The sequence below is a fragment of the Drosophila santomea genome, chromosome 3R (assembly GCF_016746245.2).
Source record: "Drosophila santomea strain STO CAGO 1482 chromosome 3R, Prin_Dsan_1.1, whole genome shotgun sequence".
Lineage (NCBI taxonomy): Eukaryota > Metazoa > Arthropoda > Insecta > Diptera > Drosophilidae > Drosophila > Drosophila santomea.
In genome coordinates this window covers 14,023,323-14,041,899 of record NC_053019.2, presented here as the reverse complement: position 1 = coordinate 14,041,899, position 18,577 = coordinate 14,023,323, and the positions used below count along the sequence as shown (strand labels likewise).

The following is an 18,577-nucleotide window of genomic DNA, read 5'->3' as shown; positions in this document are numbered from 1 at the left end:
TCTGTTTGTTTCTTATATACGTATGTAGATAAATATTACAATTCATTCATTCGATTTGTTATTTAGTTTTAACTGAGATGAACAGAACGTAAGGACTATTCACTTTATAATTAAATATAATCGGACAATGCTATTTTAAATTCTATGTTGCTTTTCCAAACAATGGTTTAACAAGCAACTATATGTTGAATTTAAGAAAAAGGTAATATTTTATAAATAACTGTCTAAAATATACATAATTGTAGCTTAAGACCAATTTACTTCAAAGAAAATGCTCAAAAAAGTGTACTAATATTTACCAAAATATACCCAAGAATAAAAAAATATATCGATATTTTTGCATTTACCAAAAAAGCCTCCAAAACTTGCATCGCGTTTCGTGAGCTGATAAAGCAGGCATTTGCTGCATTTTATCTTTTTGGGGACCCTCCTTCTGGTCATATATCAAGTGCGGTAAATGCCAAAAACTACGCCCCCAAAATCATTGATTGCCAATCGATAACCTTTTGCGGTGATGGAGCATCCCATAAAGTTCTCGTCCCAGCTCATTGTCTGACTAATTAAATGATTTATCCAGAAACGTGAGGCAGAGGAGCTGGAAAAAAAGTGGGAACGAGTAAAAACCAATTACAATTACCGCACCCAGAGGTGCCACACTCACCGATACATACTCATGTATACAGATTTTTATATATATATATACATATATGTATATACATACATATGTATATGTGTAGATACTCGGGTGCATCTGCGGCAGCAAAACTGCTGCCCCATCGACAAGCAACGGCCTTATCTAGATGCATACAAATCCAGCCAAGCGCACGTCAATTTATTTGCCGACTCTCGCCTCCTTTCTGGCCAACTTCCACATCCATATCCATTCATGGCCAAAAGGAGGAGAATCGCATGTATTTACCTATGAGAAGGCTGCGAAGTTGGCGCTGCATGTTTTATGCCTCCTCCTGCATCTTTAACGAGGTGTTTATTTTCACAACTCACAGCCAGCGGATGAGGATGAGGATGCGGTAGTGATGGGGATGGGAATGGGAATGGGGATAGGGATGGGTATACAGATACTCGGATGACCACGCACAGATACAGATGCAGATACATTCCCTTCCCTGCCCCCTGTATCTGTATCTGTGAGATTCGCGCAGTTGCAGCTCGCCGAAGGTGTAGAAACCAAGTTACCGCCCCTTTTCGTGTCCAAATGCTTTTGGCCAACATGATGCAGATGCCAATTCAGAATGGTGGAAAGGTCGAGGGGTGGTGGGAGAGGCAGGGGGTTTATAGCCAGCAATGACGACGGGGCGTCTAAGCTATATAAGCGATGACGTTGATCCCGCTACACAGTGGAATCGGTTTGGAAATGGTAATTCACCACTTATGAGTTATGTAACTCTTTTTAAGTAGATAGTAAATAATTTAATGTTTAAATTTAATTTCAACATACTTCAAAAAGAAATGTTGTTAAATAAGATACATAACTGCATAAAGTGTTAAATACAAATAAAATATATAATTTCAGTTAAGTACATTGAAATTGCTCAGTTTTATTTAATTAATTATAATTATGCAATTATACATAAATTAAAGGTTGTTTCAGTTTTAAATGCTTATATTACCTTCTTGTTTCAAAAACTAAAACAAGTAATAATATTTACTTTTAATCATTAAACCCCTACTTCTTACCCACTGTTCGGGTGCACCACTCCCCATTCCCCCTCCTCCGCCCCTTCAAACTGGCCAACCCGCTTGGCACTAAAACCACAAACGCTTTAATGATGCTGTTTTGTTTAGCGCAAATTGTTTGTTTCGCTGTCATAAACTGGTGCGAAAAATGGCCAAGAGAGCGACAGAGAGAGAGAGAAAAAGAGAGAGCCTGGGGCCCTCACACACCCACACACCTACAAGCTTAGAGAGCGGGAGAGCGAGCGAGAGAGGAGGTGGCTCCACTTGGAGCCAAGCAGGTTTTCGGAATATCCACTGAACTATTGCTGCGCTGCTTTGGCGCAGGCGCACTGAGCCACGTGTGCGAGCGAGACGCCAGCTGTAATGCTGCACTGGAAGCACAAGCTAAGGAAGAAGAAGCAGTCGACCTGGCCCCACAAACTTTTTGCGGCTTTTTCCAACGCGACACTCGAGCTAAAACGCTCAGCGTGAGAGCCACGCAGCGATTCGCCGACGCCCCCGCCGAAAATCAGGAAAGAAAGAGAGGGCCAGAGAGAGCGAGAGAGAGGGTGCGAGCGGCCAAGTGGAGCCTACAATTAGACGCCTTTAGAAGCTCCATAATGCTAATGGCGTTGACAGTGCTCATCATCATCGCAGCGCGGCCACCGCAATCGTTTCGTTACCGGGTAGCCGGCATAACCGTTAACCGTTAACTGTTGACCGCCAAAGCCAACGCCAACGCTACCGTCAATCGCCAATAGTCAATCGCCAACCGTCAATCGCCGCCGTCAATCGTCCAGCGAAGCGGTACGGTCACGCTCCAATCGCCGCGTTGCCGCCGCTCCAGTTACAGTTACAGTTTATCAATGTCACGCCGACGGATGCCAACCGCTGGAGCATCGCAGATACAACGCTACGTAGCTATATACATAGCTATAGCTATCTGATCGGAAAAACAGTGCGTGTGTGCTTATCTGATATCTAGTATAACCAGTAACCGTTGAACGCGATCGTGTTTCCATAGCCCCAACCCATTTATTGGGAGTTTCGATCAGTACACCCCCTTTTTCGTTTCCGTTTCTGGTCAGTTTGTTAGAAAATTGCAGTAGGAAAATGGTGAAGAAACAATTCCAGTCAAGAAACATTTTTTAAAAGACTTCAATTTCCATTTCCTATGATTTGAGTAGGATTGTTACCGTTTTATTTTAACCCAGCAATTTATATGAGTTATATCTAATTTAGTATTCTTTTGGAGTAATTGTTATTTACTTGATCAAAAGTTTTGATTAATTCCGCCAACAAATAAGACAATTTTTCCTGCCAATTGTAAAACAATAGCGATACTAGAGATACGGTCAATAGGGAGTCTAATCTAAAATGGAAACCAAGGAATCAAAGTGTTCTTATAATCTCCTTCGACTTGCAGAGACTCCGAACCGGGAAGTTTGAGAGGAGGAAAAGTGTTTCATTTGTTTTTCCAATCAACGAAACCCCTACCAAATGGTCACCTGCGGCCGGCAAACGTTCAACATGCTGCCCATGGCGCCGACGAGTTCTTTTGTGAGCAGCAGCTCCTCGGTGGCCGCATCCTCGACTTCCGTTTCCGCCAGCAGCAACGTTTCCGCCTCCGCGGGCAGCAAGCCCAAGCTGGCCTTCAGCATCGACTCGATTGTGGGCGATTCCTCGACGAGATCGGCTCCACTGAGGGTCAGTGTGATATCCTCGCCGCCGCCGCGCAGCGAAAGTCCCGCATCGCCGACAAACACGAACAACAGTGGGCGCCGGACGCCCAGGGGATATATCTACTGCCGCCGGAGAGATTCCCTGGACAGATCGCGCAGTCCGCAAAGATCACCGGTTAGCCGGTCGCCATCGCCTCCGAGTGGAGGAGGCAATCCGCCAGCGGCGGGGAATACTCCAAAGTCCGGGGATCCACCGTTGGGAGCGGGTAATCCTCCAACCCTCATCCGTCCGCTGCCTCTGCCGGCGCCAAATCTAGCTTTAATCGGGAACCGCACCTCACCGAACGCCATGGCGGTGCGCATGGTGGGTCCGCCCCACCCGCCGCCGCAGCCACCGCCGTTCCTTGCCGCCCAGTTCCAAATGGCTGCTGCACTGGCTCATCATCACCAGCAGCAGCAGCAACAACAGCAACAGCAACTTCCGCCCGTGCCAACTGGACCGCCACATGGTCCGCATCCGCATCTGCCACCCGGCCAAATTCCAATTGGCATCTTCCCCGGCGGACCCCATCCGGGACATCCTCCGCCCCACGGACACCATCCGTTCGGGAGTGCGCCGCATCTGATTCGGGATAGCTATCCGCTGTACCCATGGCTGCTCAGCCGACACGGACGCATTTTTCCACGCTTTCCAGGCAGTAAGTAGTCAGTCTGTTTTAGATTTCGTATTCAGAATATCTTAAATGGATCTATTGTTTATTACAATATTTTATATAACATAATCACCTAACCGGTTCAGAGAAAATAACTGGTTTAGCAGGCATCACTTTTACGTGTTAAGCCGCTTAAAATAAGTCTTAAATTAAATTTTAATCTTTATGTATAATAAACTAATAATTATTTGCAATAGGTTTGCGCTAATATTAAACACAGTCAAAATCAATTATTAAGCATAGCTGTGAACTAAATTTTCACTCGATTCGGATAGTAAATACTTAACATCCAAACAACTAACTATTTGACACAGCATTATTTTAATTTATATTACGATCGTTCTCATATATATTTTTATGTTTTAATTAGAATATTATGATAGTTAAAAGTAGGTTTCTTTTTCTGCAGACAGAAACCCCCTTTTGCTGAATTCTTTTCGCTTAAACAAGTTTTCCACACTCATTATAGCCGTTTCAAATGGCCGTTGAGTGTTGCGAGCCGAAGAGAAAAAGAAACCAAAACCACACCTAAAGTCATATTCGAAGCACAGCACCATTATAATAGAGAGGACCTCAATCAAGCAATTATTCAGTTATCGCTGTTGTTGCCGCGCAGCTCCATATAATTAAAGTTAAATAAGCAAATGGCAAACATTTATTACAAGTTAATTAGACGTGTATCGGGCTCATCATCATCATCATCGAGGGGAGCGGGACGGGACGGAGAATGGGAGCGAGTGGGAGCGAGCGGGCAGGAGAATGAGGAGAGAACCGAACCCATTTTGATAACTATTTCCAAACAAATTACATTTTAATTAAATTGTTTAAACAACATTACACACATCGTTAGGTCAAGCAGCGTACCTAAATGGCCAGCCAAGTGTGTGAGTGTGTGTTTAGCGCTTATTTACTTTATTTATACTCTTTCTCTTCCCCGAAATTACCATTAATGGCCGACAGACGGCGCCAGTTGCTCATGTGGCGGGCCCATGCGGCGTATGAGTAACGTACGAAAAGTGCAACCAGTGAAATGTTAATGCGTTTTTAATTGAGGTTTTGGGGCAACCAAGCAAAGAACCGACGAATGGTAAAAAACTGCCAGATAGAAGCGAAGAGCCACGCAAAGAAGGGCAGAGCGCATCTCAACAAACATTGTCATTTAATACGGTTTAACCACATTTTCCTACCATTCGCTGCTCTCATAATTACCATTTGAATTTCCAGGCCATGTTGGTGTCCGTGTTTTTTTTTTGGCTGGTTAAATATAATAATAATTTTCGGCACACTCACACGCCTTTCACCTGCTTAAGTGTACATGTATCCCCGTTACGCCTTAATTATGTTGTACTCCGTTTCATTATTTTCTCCCTTTTTACCTTTTTCACCTTTTCCCCATTTCCCGGCGCTCCTTCTCTCTTTTTTTTCTCACTTTTCTCCGCGCCGCCTGTAATTTTCGCTTGATTTATGAACGTGAAATGTCAATGTTTCGCATAACGATTTCATTAATTGTAAATGTTTTTCATCTCCGTTTGTTTTGTAACTCGTGTGAGTAATTCCAGGTTACATGGCTTTGTTTTTCTTCCACATTTTTTTTCGATCTGGAGGGAGATAATGGGGATCATCGCGATAGCGGCGGTGATGATACGTCAGTAACTCAATTCAGCTTGCACGTGCTGCAATTTCTGGGTGTTGCCCTCTAATGCAAGCGTTGAAGTTCTGGGAAAACGGGTTGAATTAACTGGGTTCTGATCCTTATTAAAGAAGGCTTAGATAGAGAGCACTGTAATTGGACAAGCTGCTTTGAAATTACCTTTCGTAAGGCATAAGAATTAGAAGCTAACAATTATTGCCGCTCATTAATATGTATCGTCTGAAATGTAATTAATTTAAAGTTGTATTATTTAGTTTTACTATTTCATTTGATCGCTATCTTATGAAAATTTTTACAAGGTATCGAATTTTTACGAGGCTCCAAATTTATGGATCAGAATTAAAGTAGGTAATATAAGAGCTTCTTCTTATAACTGAGCATTTCAGTAGAACACAGATTTCCCCTGTTCAAATCGATTATCCCAACAAACCCACAGAATTCCATTCATACATCCCGACTGCAAATGGCCATTCCCGTCAAATCGATCATCACGTCACAACATCATCACATCATCCCCGTCTGTCAATTCATTTGATTTCAATTATCGATTCCGAGTCAATGTCCTCGGACGCGGGACATCCGAGGAATGCAATAAATTAATGAAAAAATCATGAGAGCATAAAAATTAAGCCCTAACTCGATAAAAAAGAAAGCAAACACAATTGCACATAAGTGATAAATAATAGGGCGCACAAAAAGGCCAGGACAGTCGAACAAACGAAATCGAAACGAAACGATCCGGCACTTTCAGCATGGGCTAAAAAACAAGGTACTCTCGAACCTCTATACATATACAAAAAAATGACAGCTGACAAGGGTGTGAGCCACTGCAAAAACCAAAAAAAAAAACAAAAAACAGAAAACAACAACTTGGCCAGCAGAGCGGACACATCAATTAATTGTCAATTGCGCGTATTTTCGCACGGCGGTTTCCTTTGTGTCCACAAAGCTGCAGAAAAAAATGAAAAAGTGGGAAAAACTACACACACACTTCATTGAGAGCTGCTGCGGAGCTAGAAAAAATAATTAAGTGGCCATTGTGAGCGGCGGCATTATCAATTATACAGCCTCTTCTAAGATACAGTCGTGTATCTTGTATCTTGCAGCTACATTGTTAGCTGTCAAATGTAACAAATGTCAAGCGATCGTGGGCTATAAAAAAGAAGAAGCCGAACTAGATCACTCTGGATGCTACCTCCTGGCAATCGTTTGTCAAGTTCATAGCAAAAACCAGGCACGCAGTCAGTCCGCCGAGTCAGTCGCATCTGTCAGATACGTGGATACATATCCATCAATGGTGCGAGGCTGCATTTATGAAGTGTCGAATTGACAAGTTCCCATTCCCATTCCCAGTCCATACCATTCGCTCTACCCTCTTCCCTCTTCCCTGTTCCCTTTTCATTGTTATTATTATTTTTTCCAGCCCGGCAGTGCTAACAAGGCACAATGCTCGAGTCACAAGATACATTTCTGGGGTTGTATCTTGTATCTAATGGCTGCGCGCCCTTTCTCCTTGCATCCTTTCCCTATTAGCTGTTTATTTTTCCAATGGCTTAGCTTCTGTTGTGTTGTATTTTATGAACGGACTTCCTGCCTCCGAAATCGATTCGATTTGGCTATAACAATATTGATTTTGTAATTGGCACACCTTGCGGCAGCCAAAAGATCCTCCAGCTTAGGCTTGTTCACTAAATTATATCACAACACGGCTGGTTTGGGTTGAATGTTTGGCCAGGGAGATCAGACTTGGCAACTTTGGAAGACATAGAATGTTAAGATGACAGTTTTGGGGGCAGTCAGAACGATCAGGAAATTGGTTAACCACAGGATTATGTTGAGGTCTTGTTGTTATTTTTATCACCGGCAAATATCAACATTGATGTATGTATGATATGGGCATTAAATAAATGCATTTTCTAAATAAAACATTCTTGTTTTCCACTCTGAAAATAGATTTATTGTTTTTAAAACCATAAGAATATACAGGTTAATACGGTTTATACAGAGAAAATGTTTATGATAGCAAACAATAAGTAGGCACTACATAATAATATGATTTATAAGATACATAGAGCTGAAATTCGCTTACTCCAACTTTCGTAGGGTTCCATTATCCAGCACATACCTGTGCCCCACCAGAAATCTCAGTCGAATCTCGCACAGTAGCCTGCTGCCTCATATCAATATTCAAATTGTGGCTCAATTGAAAATTTGTTAACTCGCAGGCGCAAAAGCCAGGCTGCACATGGTTTCAAGGTGGGGATTGGGATTGGGACTGGGATGTGGGATGGGTAGGGGATCTGGTCTTCCAGAAATCGTGATAAACGTCAAAATATCACGTTGTGCCGGCTGAAGGAAGAACAATGGGTCCTCGGTCCTCCAAAGAGGCGTCGTTGGCGGCTTTTAGGAGCGCTAAAGTGTTCGGCTTGGCGTCCAGGCCGAGCAAAGGCAAAGGCAGCTCCTCTTGGCCATGGCCAATTGTTTTGGCCTTATCAGCGATTCTTGGACATGGCTGGAAAAAAAACACAGCGCCGAAAGCGGCACGAACCAGAAGCCTTTTGTGTTTTTTGTGCTGTTTGGCGGGCCATGTCTGGAAATTTGTTTATTGTTTTGTAATGAGCGTGTGCAACATGTGAGTGGCCACTGTGTGCGGCATCTTTGCCCGCGGCATTCGCAGAACTCATAATCAACAATTTGAGGCACAACGTCATCTAATTGGCAGAGCCGCCAGCGAAGGATGCCGCTTCTCCGCCTCTCAGATGGGGTACATAAGTACAATGTTATATGAAATCAATATATTCGATGGTAATGCAATTTAAAATAGTTTTAATCTAAGTACTTACTTGTTTACTAGGTCTTTAAAAGTCTGTTAAATTAGTAAATTTATATATTGTTTTTACTTTCTCGAGTAAAGTATTATGTAACCATTGCACTTCAATAAATATTTTAGGCGGCTTCCAAGGCAATTGCCTAATTCGTTTCAAAATGCAAAAATAGGTGTGCAGGTTTTTACTACCAAAATGTCGTTAAAATTTAATTACACACATTATTGTTTAAATAACAAACTGCAAATATTTATGTGCATCTTTGTATCAAAAAATCACATGCCTAATTGTAATATAATTATGTAAGGTAAATTTACGTTGATATAGAGTTTTATTTAGTTGTAATATTAGAAAGCTCTAATTGGAACTGAACATTATTATTATATGGAAATAGTCGATATTATTTTTCGAAACGCGTTGAAAAATATTAGCTAAGCTTATGCCGGAAATAATAAATTTCCAAACCTATGATAGTTGAATACTATAACTAAAAACTTGGCGTCCAATCAGCACCCATTAAAGTTCCAACTGACTCCCGATCTCTTGCAGATTTCCTGTTCCAGCCATTCCGCAAGCCGAAGCGGGTGCGCACCGCCTTCTCGCCGACGCAGCTGCTCAAGCTGGAGCACGCCTTCGAGGGGAACCACTACGTGGTGGGTGCGGAGCGGAAGCAGTTGGCCCAGGGACTCAGCCTGACCGAAACCCAGGTGAGATGGGCCACGCCGGGTGGCGGCCGCCCTTAATGCGCATCAAATTCAATAAGCACCCCCAGTTCAACCCCTTCGGTTAGGGGCTAAGTGATTGCATGTCGTCTGGTCGTTAGCCCAAGAAGTGCCGGAGTTACTGAGTTATTAGCGCTTCCAGAGGGCCTTCCAGGGGCTAAGAGCTGCGCAGGGGCACGGAGCACTTGACTGTGCACCCTCGGGGGCATAACTGGGAGGCATAGCTGGGAGGCAGGCCGTAAATAGAATTAAAGCACTCGTTAAACTTATTTACGGCTCGCCAAAAAAAAAGAGAGAACAAAAACTTAAGAAGCCAAATGGAAGGGTTAAAGAACCTCCCCCAAAAAGACTTCCCTGAGTTCAATTGCTTCCCGAACGTGCGCTTAGGAAAATATTTATACTAGACGGGGGTTAGAATGAAGAGAAGCTCGATGTGCTGGTCACTAAAATGGCTTTAAATGTTAATTGAGCAATTAAATAGCAAATAGTAGAGCAGTAAAATAAAAGTGCACTTGAAAGGACAGTTAAACTGTTTAACCTTTAATATAAAACTAAAAGAATACCTCTTCGTTTTGTGTGCCCTCCAGGTTAAAGTGTGGTTCCAGAACAGACGCACCAAGCACAAGCGGATGCAGCAGGAGGGCGGCGATGGCAGCGACACCAAGAGCAACAAGGGCAGCTCCTCCGGAGGCGGAGGCGGTGGCGATGGGGAGGACGATGCCAAGCACGATGGGTCGCAGCACAGCTACGAGGATGCAGAGGATCCGGAGGACGAGGACGAGATCGAGGAGGACGACGAGGACGAGGTGATCGACATGGACGACTACGGCAGCGAAATGGATGCGGAGGAGCACCAGCGGCTGCGGGAGCAGTTCCAGCAGCAGTTGGCCCAGCACCAGCAGCAGTTCCTGCAGCAGAATCCGGGTGAGGCGGCCACCCTCAGTCCGCAGCAGCAGCACCAGTTGCTGCAGCAACACCAGCAGCATCTGCAGCAGCAGCACCAGCAGCAGCACTTCATCCAGCAGCAGCAGCTCTATCTGCGGGAAAGGGAAAGGGAGAGGGAAAGAGAGAGGGAGCGGGAGCGGGAAAAGTCCCGGGAGCGGGAAAGGGAGCGGGAAAATCAGTAACTAATAGTTGGCCATCAACTATCTCCGCTATTTTGTGTTCCTTTGACTTCATGTAAATTATTTGTCAACTGTATAGCTTAATTTTAATTGTTTACTACTTAAAAAATAAATAACAAGTCCAATAAATACAAGAAATCAAGTTTTTGAAGATACAAAAGTTGAAATATAGTATCTAAATACATCAAACACTTATTGCCCTCCACATATGATGGCCATTTACCGGCAAACTCTGTGCCATTGCATGATAGACTCATTACCAATGCACAACAACTATCGATCGATCAGCTGCCAAAATATAACCAATCAGGGGGCCAAGACGGTGAAAAACCCGCTAACAAGGCTTTTCCTTTATTGAGTTGTTGATGGAAGTCCTCATTCCCGGCGAAAATTGTTGTGTGCCAAACGTTGACAGTAAAAAGTGCAATCAACAATTACGAGTTACGGTCTCATAAGGCGGCCAAAAAATAAATGTCAGTTAGCAGAAGCCGAAAATTGATGGCAAAAATTGATATTCGGAATGCAAATGATTGCCTATAAAATATACGTATTTACTATGCAAAAATAGCTCCGGGCTTACGTACGAGTATGCGAGTATATGCATATGGGCCGGCAATTTGGGCTCATTTAAAGCGAAAAGCGAGCTAAACCCAAAATTAAACTGACAAAACGGCAGGAGATCACCGAGTGGCCCAAAATATATGAGCCCCTTGGCGATGGCTTGCCGAAAAATAAAAATTCAAAATATATAAATAAATTCCTCGCTTTTTTGATATGGCAGGCAAGTTGCAGGCGATCCGGCGAAAAGTTCAAGGTAATTGCCGTTGTCAAAGCAGCGCAACGAAAACTGGGCGGGCACCGTGAAAACTTGGCCAACAATTTATGGGCCACTTGACTACAAGCAAAGGGTGTTGAGGTTGCACGCGAGCAATCACCAGAACACCAGAGCTGAAAAAAGCTGAAAAAAGCCGAGCTTCCTCCACCACCAGAGTGCCAGAATGCCTGGAAAATTCTCGTATTTTGCATAAACGATGTGAGAATTACTTAATTGCAGATGGAATGGGCCCACGCCCACCCAAGCAATTATATATGTCGGTTTGCTCTGCGTTTCCTCTGTGGGCCGCGAATTTATGAGGTTTCGACTCGACCCACAAAATGAAGTTGTCTACGGCGAGTTGCAGGTGTCTCAGCCGCTTGCCACTCGAGTGGAAATTCCAGAGCAATGGAGGGTGGTCTTCAGAATGGAGGGTCGGGGTCACCAAGCACTGCACTTTGTTTGCCCCTTCGATAGCTGCACTTTTTGGCAAATATGTGCCTTCATTAGATAGCAGCTTTGTAGGTTTTGTAGCATTTTTGTCCACATGTTACCGGTCATGTTGGTCAACTATTAAGGTGGTAAGTGAAAATCGCGAACGAGTATCAACCTTTCCACCCTTTCGTTTCACAAAATGATATCAATAACACCTTATATTTTTTTCTGATTAAAATATAATTGTTTTATAATTATTTATTATATACCTGCAGTTTACTTCTAAATTCTAGATATAAGACTGTAATACCTTATTTTTCACATTTAACTTTCAAGTATTAACCAAAGTTAGTTCCTGGTCTCTATCAAGTGCATTGGATAATCGACTTTTCCCCTGCGTTTCTTGGCTTTTCCGTGGGCCAACCCTTTCGTTTGATTTTGGCGTGTCTGCCAGCCGCGATGACGAAGACAAAGACGATGGCGATGGCGATGACTTTGAAAACAAAGCGAAAGGGAAATGGCTTTCAGCCAAGCCACTTGGAGCATATTAAGGGCGTCATTAGTTCCCCAGGCACTGCAAATTTGACAGGTGAAAGGAGTGGGGGCGACGGCGATTGAAGGGCCTGACACTTGCTGCAGTGCAGCAATAGCAGCAGGCACAACAGCAGCAACTGCAACAGCACAGAAGCAGCCTTAACCCTTCAGGCGGCAAGTAAAAGTGATGTGATGAATCAACCTTTAAATATTTTAACTCGCATTCGTATTGTCTTACGGAAAAACCTAGATTAAAGGCATAAAACATATACCCTTTTTATAACAGATGAAATAATCCTTTACAGCTCTTATAAGATCACTTGAAAAAGAGTTTGTCAAAGTAGTAAAAAGATTTCAGTACTTTTACATAGTTATATTAATATAAGTCCAATTTTGTAAAAAAGAAAAAGCTTAGTCATTGCAAGCAGCAATTTGATTAATGTTTCAAAAATTTTTGTTGCAAAAGGTAACTTTTTAACTTATTTTGAAAGGGTAATAATTCGCCCATGGGGTGCCAAAGGGTTAACAAACTACGAACGTGCTGGCAACGGCGTAGGCGTCCGGGTTGTTATTGTTGTGTCAGGTTTCAGCTATTTAGCGGCAATTTGTATGGGAAAAGTTTGCCAAATGTAAACGGAATTGCAGTTTAAACCTCATTTGGCGCACATCGTGGGCGGTCGATAGGAAAAGGCGACTGCAATACCTGGAACAGCAATAAAAATGGTACGTTTAATAATTGCAAAGTGTTTTCTATTCGCCTTCGTTTCCAGGTCGTAAATCAGCGATTGTTCAGCTGTTCAGTCAGTCTCGGCTGGCGCCTCCTGCCCGAACATAAATTGAATTGAAAGACTGGGGGATCGGGAGTGGAACTTGGACTGCGACTGGGCCAGGGCCAGAGTAGCGAAGACTGGGCCAAAACCAAAGAGCCCAAGAGCCAACGAGCCACAGATGCCAGCCGGAGGTGGAGGCGTCAATTGGCAAATTGGTTTCCATGTCAGCCAGCAGGAAAAGTTAATTTTCTCGCCGCCATAAATAACACCCTGATCGACTGGAACTAAGGCACGATCGAAGGCATCAGAGGATCTCCATCTGCCGATCGCGAATTGGAATAGAGGATTGCCAATGCCATTGCCAATGCGAATGCGAATGGGAATGCGAATCTCCTCTGGCAGGTGAGCATGGGTGCTGTCCGTTTCGATTCCAAATGCAATTCCCTCGCAGCTCCTGCAGCCACGTTTTTAATGCTTTTTTAATTGGAAATGCACAGCAGCACGCTGACGACGCCTCAAACTGCCAGTTTGCCATTACATAATTGCAATTTAATGATCGCGTCTGCGAAAAGTCAACAAACATATTTCAACACACATTTACATTTGTACTATATATGCAATGGATGCCCCGAGGCACTGCTTTTAATAATTACTCAAACACACTAGTTTATTTAAAACGTAAAATCTAGCAAAGAAGTGGTTAAGCGTGTTTAAGAAGCTATAGAGTAATACAAATTCGTTACGACACTTGAACGAAGCGCTTTTAATTGACTCTCTTAATTGAACACTTTAATAAATTGCCAATTAACTGAACGTGGAAATTGCACGGCAACTATCAGGGAAAACAATGGGACTATCCATTGTAAAGGCTTTCCTGCAAATAAAGGAAGTAGAAACTACGCTCGTGGAAAATCTATGACAGATTGCCACACAAATGATTTGTTAATTTCGTATAATGGTGGATTTGTCGGAGTGGAAAATTTATGTGGCTGCCCTGATGAAAATTACCATTAATTAGGCACGAAAAAACGGCAACAAATTCAATTTAATGCATTCCCTGCTCTTTTTTTTTGTGGTTTTTGTTGAAAATCCTCTCATTTTGTGGAAATTAATGAGCGCCCATTTGGCGCACTCCGCTGTCACGCCCACAAAGTACACGCAAACCTTGTCTCTCTGCTATTTCGTTTCTTTCCGTGCTTTTGTTTATAGAATCTGCCTAAGTTATATTTATAAATTAATGGCCCAAGACAAATGGCAAGTGATTTGTATCAACAGACTTTTTTGGAAACCTCATTGGGCGCCGGAACATGCTAAATGCTTTCGGTCTACTTTCTGGGAGGCCCCTAATTTTTGGGAATCGAGTTCAGAGGGTGTGTAAGCCATGAATCTCTGATGATTTCTGAACTCTTTCCAAAACCCCTTTTCTCCGAGGGCGTGGCAATCTGAGCGAGGTTTGGCTTATGAATTCGTAGCAAACTGGGCAAAGATCTGAAATCACTTAAGCATTTCTAAGGGAAAATGCTACCAGAATAAATTACATCTTTCAGTAACTATAATACTAGCTAAGTTTGCATTAATTTGTTATTAGCAATATACATATATTTCGACTCATTTTGCAACTCAGCATTGGTTACAAATATCTCTATTGACAAATCACATTAATCACTACCAATAAATACGCCCCATATTTCTCAAGCATCAAATTGAAAGCATTTTTCACCCGATTCCTCCCACTTCATCAAACCAAGTGCTCCACCCCCTGAGTTCACTGCCTTTCCCCTGCCAAGTCACTTCTAAGGTTCACCTGACCAGCCAATTAACTAATTAACCTTTGACCCAATCAAGAACCGCCCCTTGCAACAAAATCAATAAGTGCATGTGGGCGCATGCCACGCCCCCAACATGAGTGAAGCTCAATTTAAAAGCCATTTCGCTTTGTCGCCGCCGACAAATTGCCGACATTTGCTATTAAAACCTTTTTGAAGTCCCCCCTGAAAGTCGGGGTCACCACCCGCTGTTTGCAGTTGGCAGTTTGCAGTTTGCTGTTTGTTGTGGGTATGCTAAAAGTTTTTGTGGCACAGTCGATAAATCTGCTGCCTGAAAAGGCAACTGCTACACAGCGTCGGCCAACTACTTTAAAATAATTAATGGGTGCGGCCCAGCAACCGAAGTTAGCCAAGTTTCGACGCTGACAATTGGCTAAATTATGGGGTCGCCTCACATTTCTGATGGTTACGGGGGTTTTCTCTAGCAGGGGAAAGACGAAAGGAGCGGGGTGCTTGGACACCTGTCCCCCGTCCACTTCAGCGAGGTTGCACTGTGAATGCTGAGCCCAAATCAAAACAACAACAGCTGCCACATTGAGCCAGTTAATTAACACATTTCCGTGCAGTGGCTCATTAGGGGAAATCTGGCAAGTTGCTAAAAAGATGTGGGGATTAGAGGGGGTTGGAAAACACCTGCAACGATTTTATGATTTTTCTATAAGCTGAATCTGTTGGATATTTGGGAAAATTAGAAAACTACCTTTAATTTGAACTGTATCGTTATTTCAAAACTAAATAAATATTAGTTATAGAGCCTATACTTTAACTAGTACTTAAAACTATTATCTTACGTAAAAATATTTTACATTCATAGCGGTGTTGAAAAAGTGACTTGGTAATGATAGCAATGATAACAGGATATATGTTCATTTAAGTGAAATATTCACAAAACATATTGCCGAATTACTTACAAGTCCTAATTATAACCCCTCCCTTTAAAAACATGGCTGTGCAAATGATGAGTGTGCCTCTAAGCAAAAGCCGTGCAAATAAACTTAAGTTAATTAACTTCTGGTAACATTAATTTATGCAGCATGATTAATTACCCCGAAAACGATCTGCCTGCCATGTTGGCCTCGCATTCAGAAGTCTGGCCCAAACGGAGGCCCAAAGCTGGCGCGGAGTGCCGGAACGAGTCCGAGTTGGAGTCGGATCGAGCCAGTGGCCAATGGTCGATGGTCGATGGTCGATGGTCGATGGTCGATGGTCAGTGGATAGTGGACAGTGGTTGGCACGTCAGCCGGCGGCCTGTCAGCGTTGCCTGCTACCGGGAGGCAAGAGCTGAGACGTCTCGGCTGCCACAACTCAAACTGCATGCTACACAGGAAAAAAACACAGCGAAATTCAGTGAGAATTTAATTAGGCAGTTAAAATGTAAGGAATATATTTTAGATATTGTTAGGCACATTTTACATAACAGTTATAAAACACTGAAAAATATGAATCCACTTGGCATTGTTTATGGTCATTGATTAATTTATATCAACACAATACTTTCAAGCTATAATATTTATTTCTTTTTTGGTAACAAAACTTTTTTTAGTGCTGGCGATTCGCATCGCTGCCGCAATTTCGCACGCAGTTCCGTTTGCTGTGGGGTGGCGATCGCCGTCGAGAAGGGGAGGGGAGGATGAGAGGGGGGCTCCTGTGGGCAGGGGGGGGGTGGGGGCGGTGTGTACAGCTGCAGCAGCAACCAGTTGAAAACGCCATTGGTCATTTGCAGCAGCAGCCAGAGCAAAAAGGCAAAAAGCAACAGCAGCGCCGGCCATTAAAATGACATAGAGCCAAAAGACAAGGCACGAAGTTCCAGAAAGCAGTCAGTTGGCCAGGAGCCGGGATCAGGGAGCGGGGAGCGGGGAGCAAGAAGCGGGGAGGATTGCGAGGTATGAGGTAAGTCGTGGCCACTGCTGGCACACAATATTTAACACAAACACATTGCTTCGGGACCTAGGAGCAGAGAGCTGGGATCTGGTATATGGTATCTAGGAGCTGGGAGCTGGGCGCCCTGGTCAGCATGTGTTAATGTCCGCCAATGACTGTGGTGCCCGGCACTCACTCCGCCAGACTGGCCGACAATTAAATTCGAATTAGCGCAAACACTGGTGCAGACGGACGCCAACTTCTAGCCTAGAGCTAATCAAATGGACTTATTCCCTGCCGGAGGACAGCAGCTGCTCAATGGTAGGAGAAACGCATCAATATTTGCTCTAAATGAACTTCATTTAGCATAATGTGATTATAGGTAGAGCTCGAAGTAGCAGGGTGATTGCAAATGTATTCATTGATAGTTACAAATAATTAAGAATAAGACAGCTCTGTCTTAATTTAGATGCACATACAGATAGTTTTGACTCTTTTAACCATTTTATATCAAACAGTAGGGAATAAGGAAGTGTTTTTATAATTTTCGATCTTTTTAGCCTGGCAAACGTAATTTATTTAATTTGTGCTAAATATTATAAAGGATTTTGCAATTCTGAAACTAAGATATTAAATTTGCCTAAACAGCACCAATAAATAGAAAATAGCTGTATAATTTAAATGTATAATTATTATGAAAAGTTAAAGCTGTGGTTATTGGTCCACTTAAACCATATTTCAGACCTCAGACTATCGGCCAGATGCATTTGTACTTGACTATGTTAACTTGTTGTTTTCCAGTTCAAGGGCAAATCTTCAGATTCAGTTAGCACTCAACACGAAGTCCGCATTTTGCAAATGAGTTTATCTGCGGCCGCCGATTTCAGCAATTCTGGATTCGCCATTGCCATCAGGCAAAAGCCTTTTAACTGCTCGCAAATTTATGTCCCAGCTTAAGAAAACACTAAATGAGTGCCATGCATTTTTTTATCGCACGCAGCAGAGCAACACAACAACTAATTAGACATGTTAAAGAACTTGTTCGGAGTCTTCCCCTGATTTCTGATTTCTGTGCTTCTCTGGTTCCGTGGTTCTGTAGTTCTGTTGTCGGGCATTAAAATGGTAACAGGCCCAAGACTCAGCCAGCACACACATTTAAAAATGCTCAACTTAATTAATTGCCCAGCAAATGCCGGGATAAGGGACTTTAGCCTGTTGGCTTGTTGGCTTGCTGGCTGGCCATGGGTTAAGTGTGACTAAAGCCAATGACTTGATATTTGCCGCACGATAGGATGCCGTCGAGGATCCCAAAGGGTTGGGGGTTCTCTGATCGGTGTTCGGTGTTCCTCGAGGATCTCGTTTCGCTTTTCATTAAACAAATATCCAAACACTTTTGCCGCTGATCCGGCGACACAGATTGCGACCCGGCTGGAGTTCGGGAATCCGCGTCCGGGGCACATTTTCAATTTCAATTTCAGTGTCGTACCTCTGGCTGGCGACAAAGGGTCTGCCAAAGTCTTGGCAACTTGTTAATGAAGTTTTATACCCTTTCCCAACTTCGCATTTGTTGTTTGCTCTGCGCGTGCTGGGCAAACGCAGGCTAATCGAATTGAACAGGCTCGCGATTTGACACCAAGTAATTTTCGGATTTACTAAGAATTCCCAGGTGTTTTATGAGCCGTTTGATCATTGATTTTTTAAAAATGTTAATTGGTTTTGCATAAAAGGTTTAGAATCTCTACTATTACTAATATAACGGGTGTTTTTTTTAGAGGTATAGAACTTTAAGTTGGCATTACTGTTCAAGATGGCGACCGATTTAACAGCTGTCAAGTGATTTATTCTCAGTTTGGTTTGGCAATTCGTCATGCGTGCTTACAAAATCCAACTCGTGCAAGAATTGAAACCAAACGATCATCAAGCAAGGCGTAGATTCGTCGAATGGGC

At 43.1% G+C, this 18,577-nt stretch overlaps 2 protein-coding genes across 4 annotated transcripts; both read left to right on the top strand.

Annotated features, from left to right (window-relative positions):
- Positions 1-2,170: 2,170 nt before the first annotated feature.
- Positions 2,171-10,504, top strand: LOC120454118 (homeotic protein empty spiracles). 3 transcript variants are annotated; one of them, XM_039639149.2, is made up of 4 exons: positions 2,171-2,481; positions 3,101-4,054; positions 9,095-9,252; positions 9,855-10,504. In XM_039639149.2, the coding sequence occupies exons 2-4, from the start codon at positions 3,175-3,177 to the stop codon at positions 10,392-10,394; spliced, it is 1,578 nt and encodes a 525-aa protein (XP_039495083.1). In that variant the 5' UTR covers positions 2,171-2,481; positions 3,101-3,174; the 3' UTR covers positions 10,395-10,504. The 3 variants fall into 3 exon arrangements, with proteins under 3 accessions (XP_039495083.1, XP_039495082.1, XP_039495086.1); XM_039639148.2 differs by having other exon boundaries at positions 2,171-2,632; XM_039639152.2 differs by having other exon boundaries at positions 2,226-2,243.
- Positions 10,505-12,869: 2,365 nt separating this feature from the next.
- On the top strand, positions 12,870-17,587 carry LOC120454147. Its single transcript, XM_039639205.1, has 3 exons — positions 12,870-13,346; positions 15,804-16,167; positions 17,432-17,587. Exons 1-3 carry the CDS (start codon positions 13,297-13,299, stop codon positions 17,585-17,587), a joined length of 570 nt encoding a protein of 189 aa, XP_039495139.1. The 5' UTR covers positions 12,870-13,296.
- The last annotated feature ends 990 nt before the right edge of the window (positions 17,588-18,577 follow it).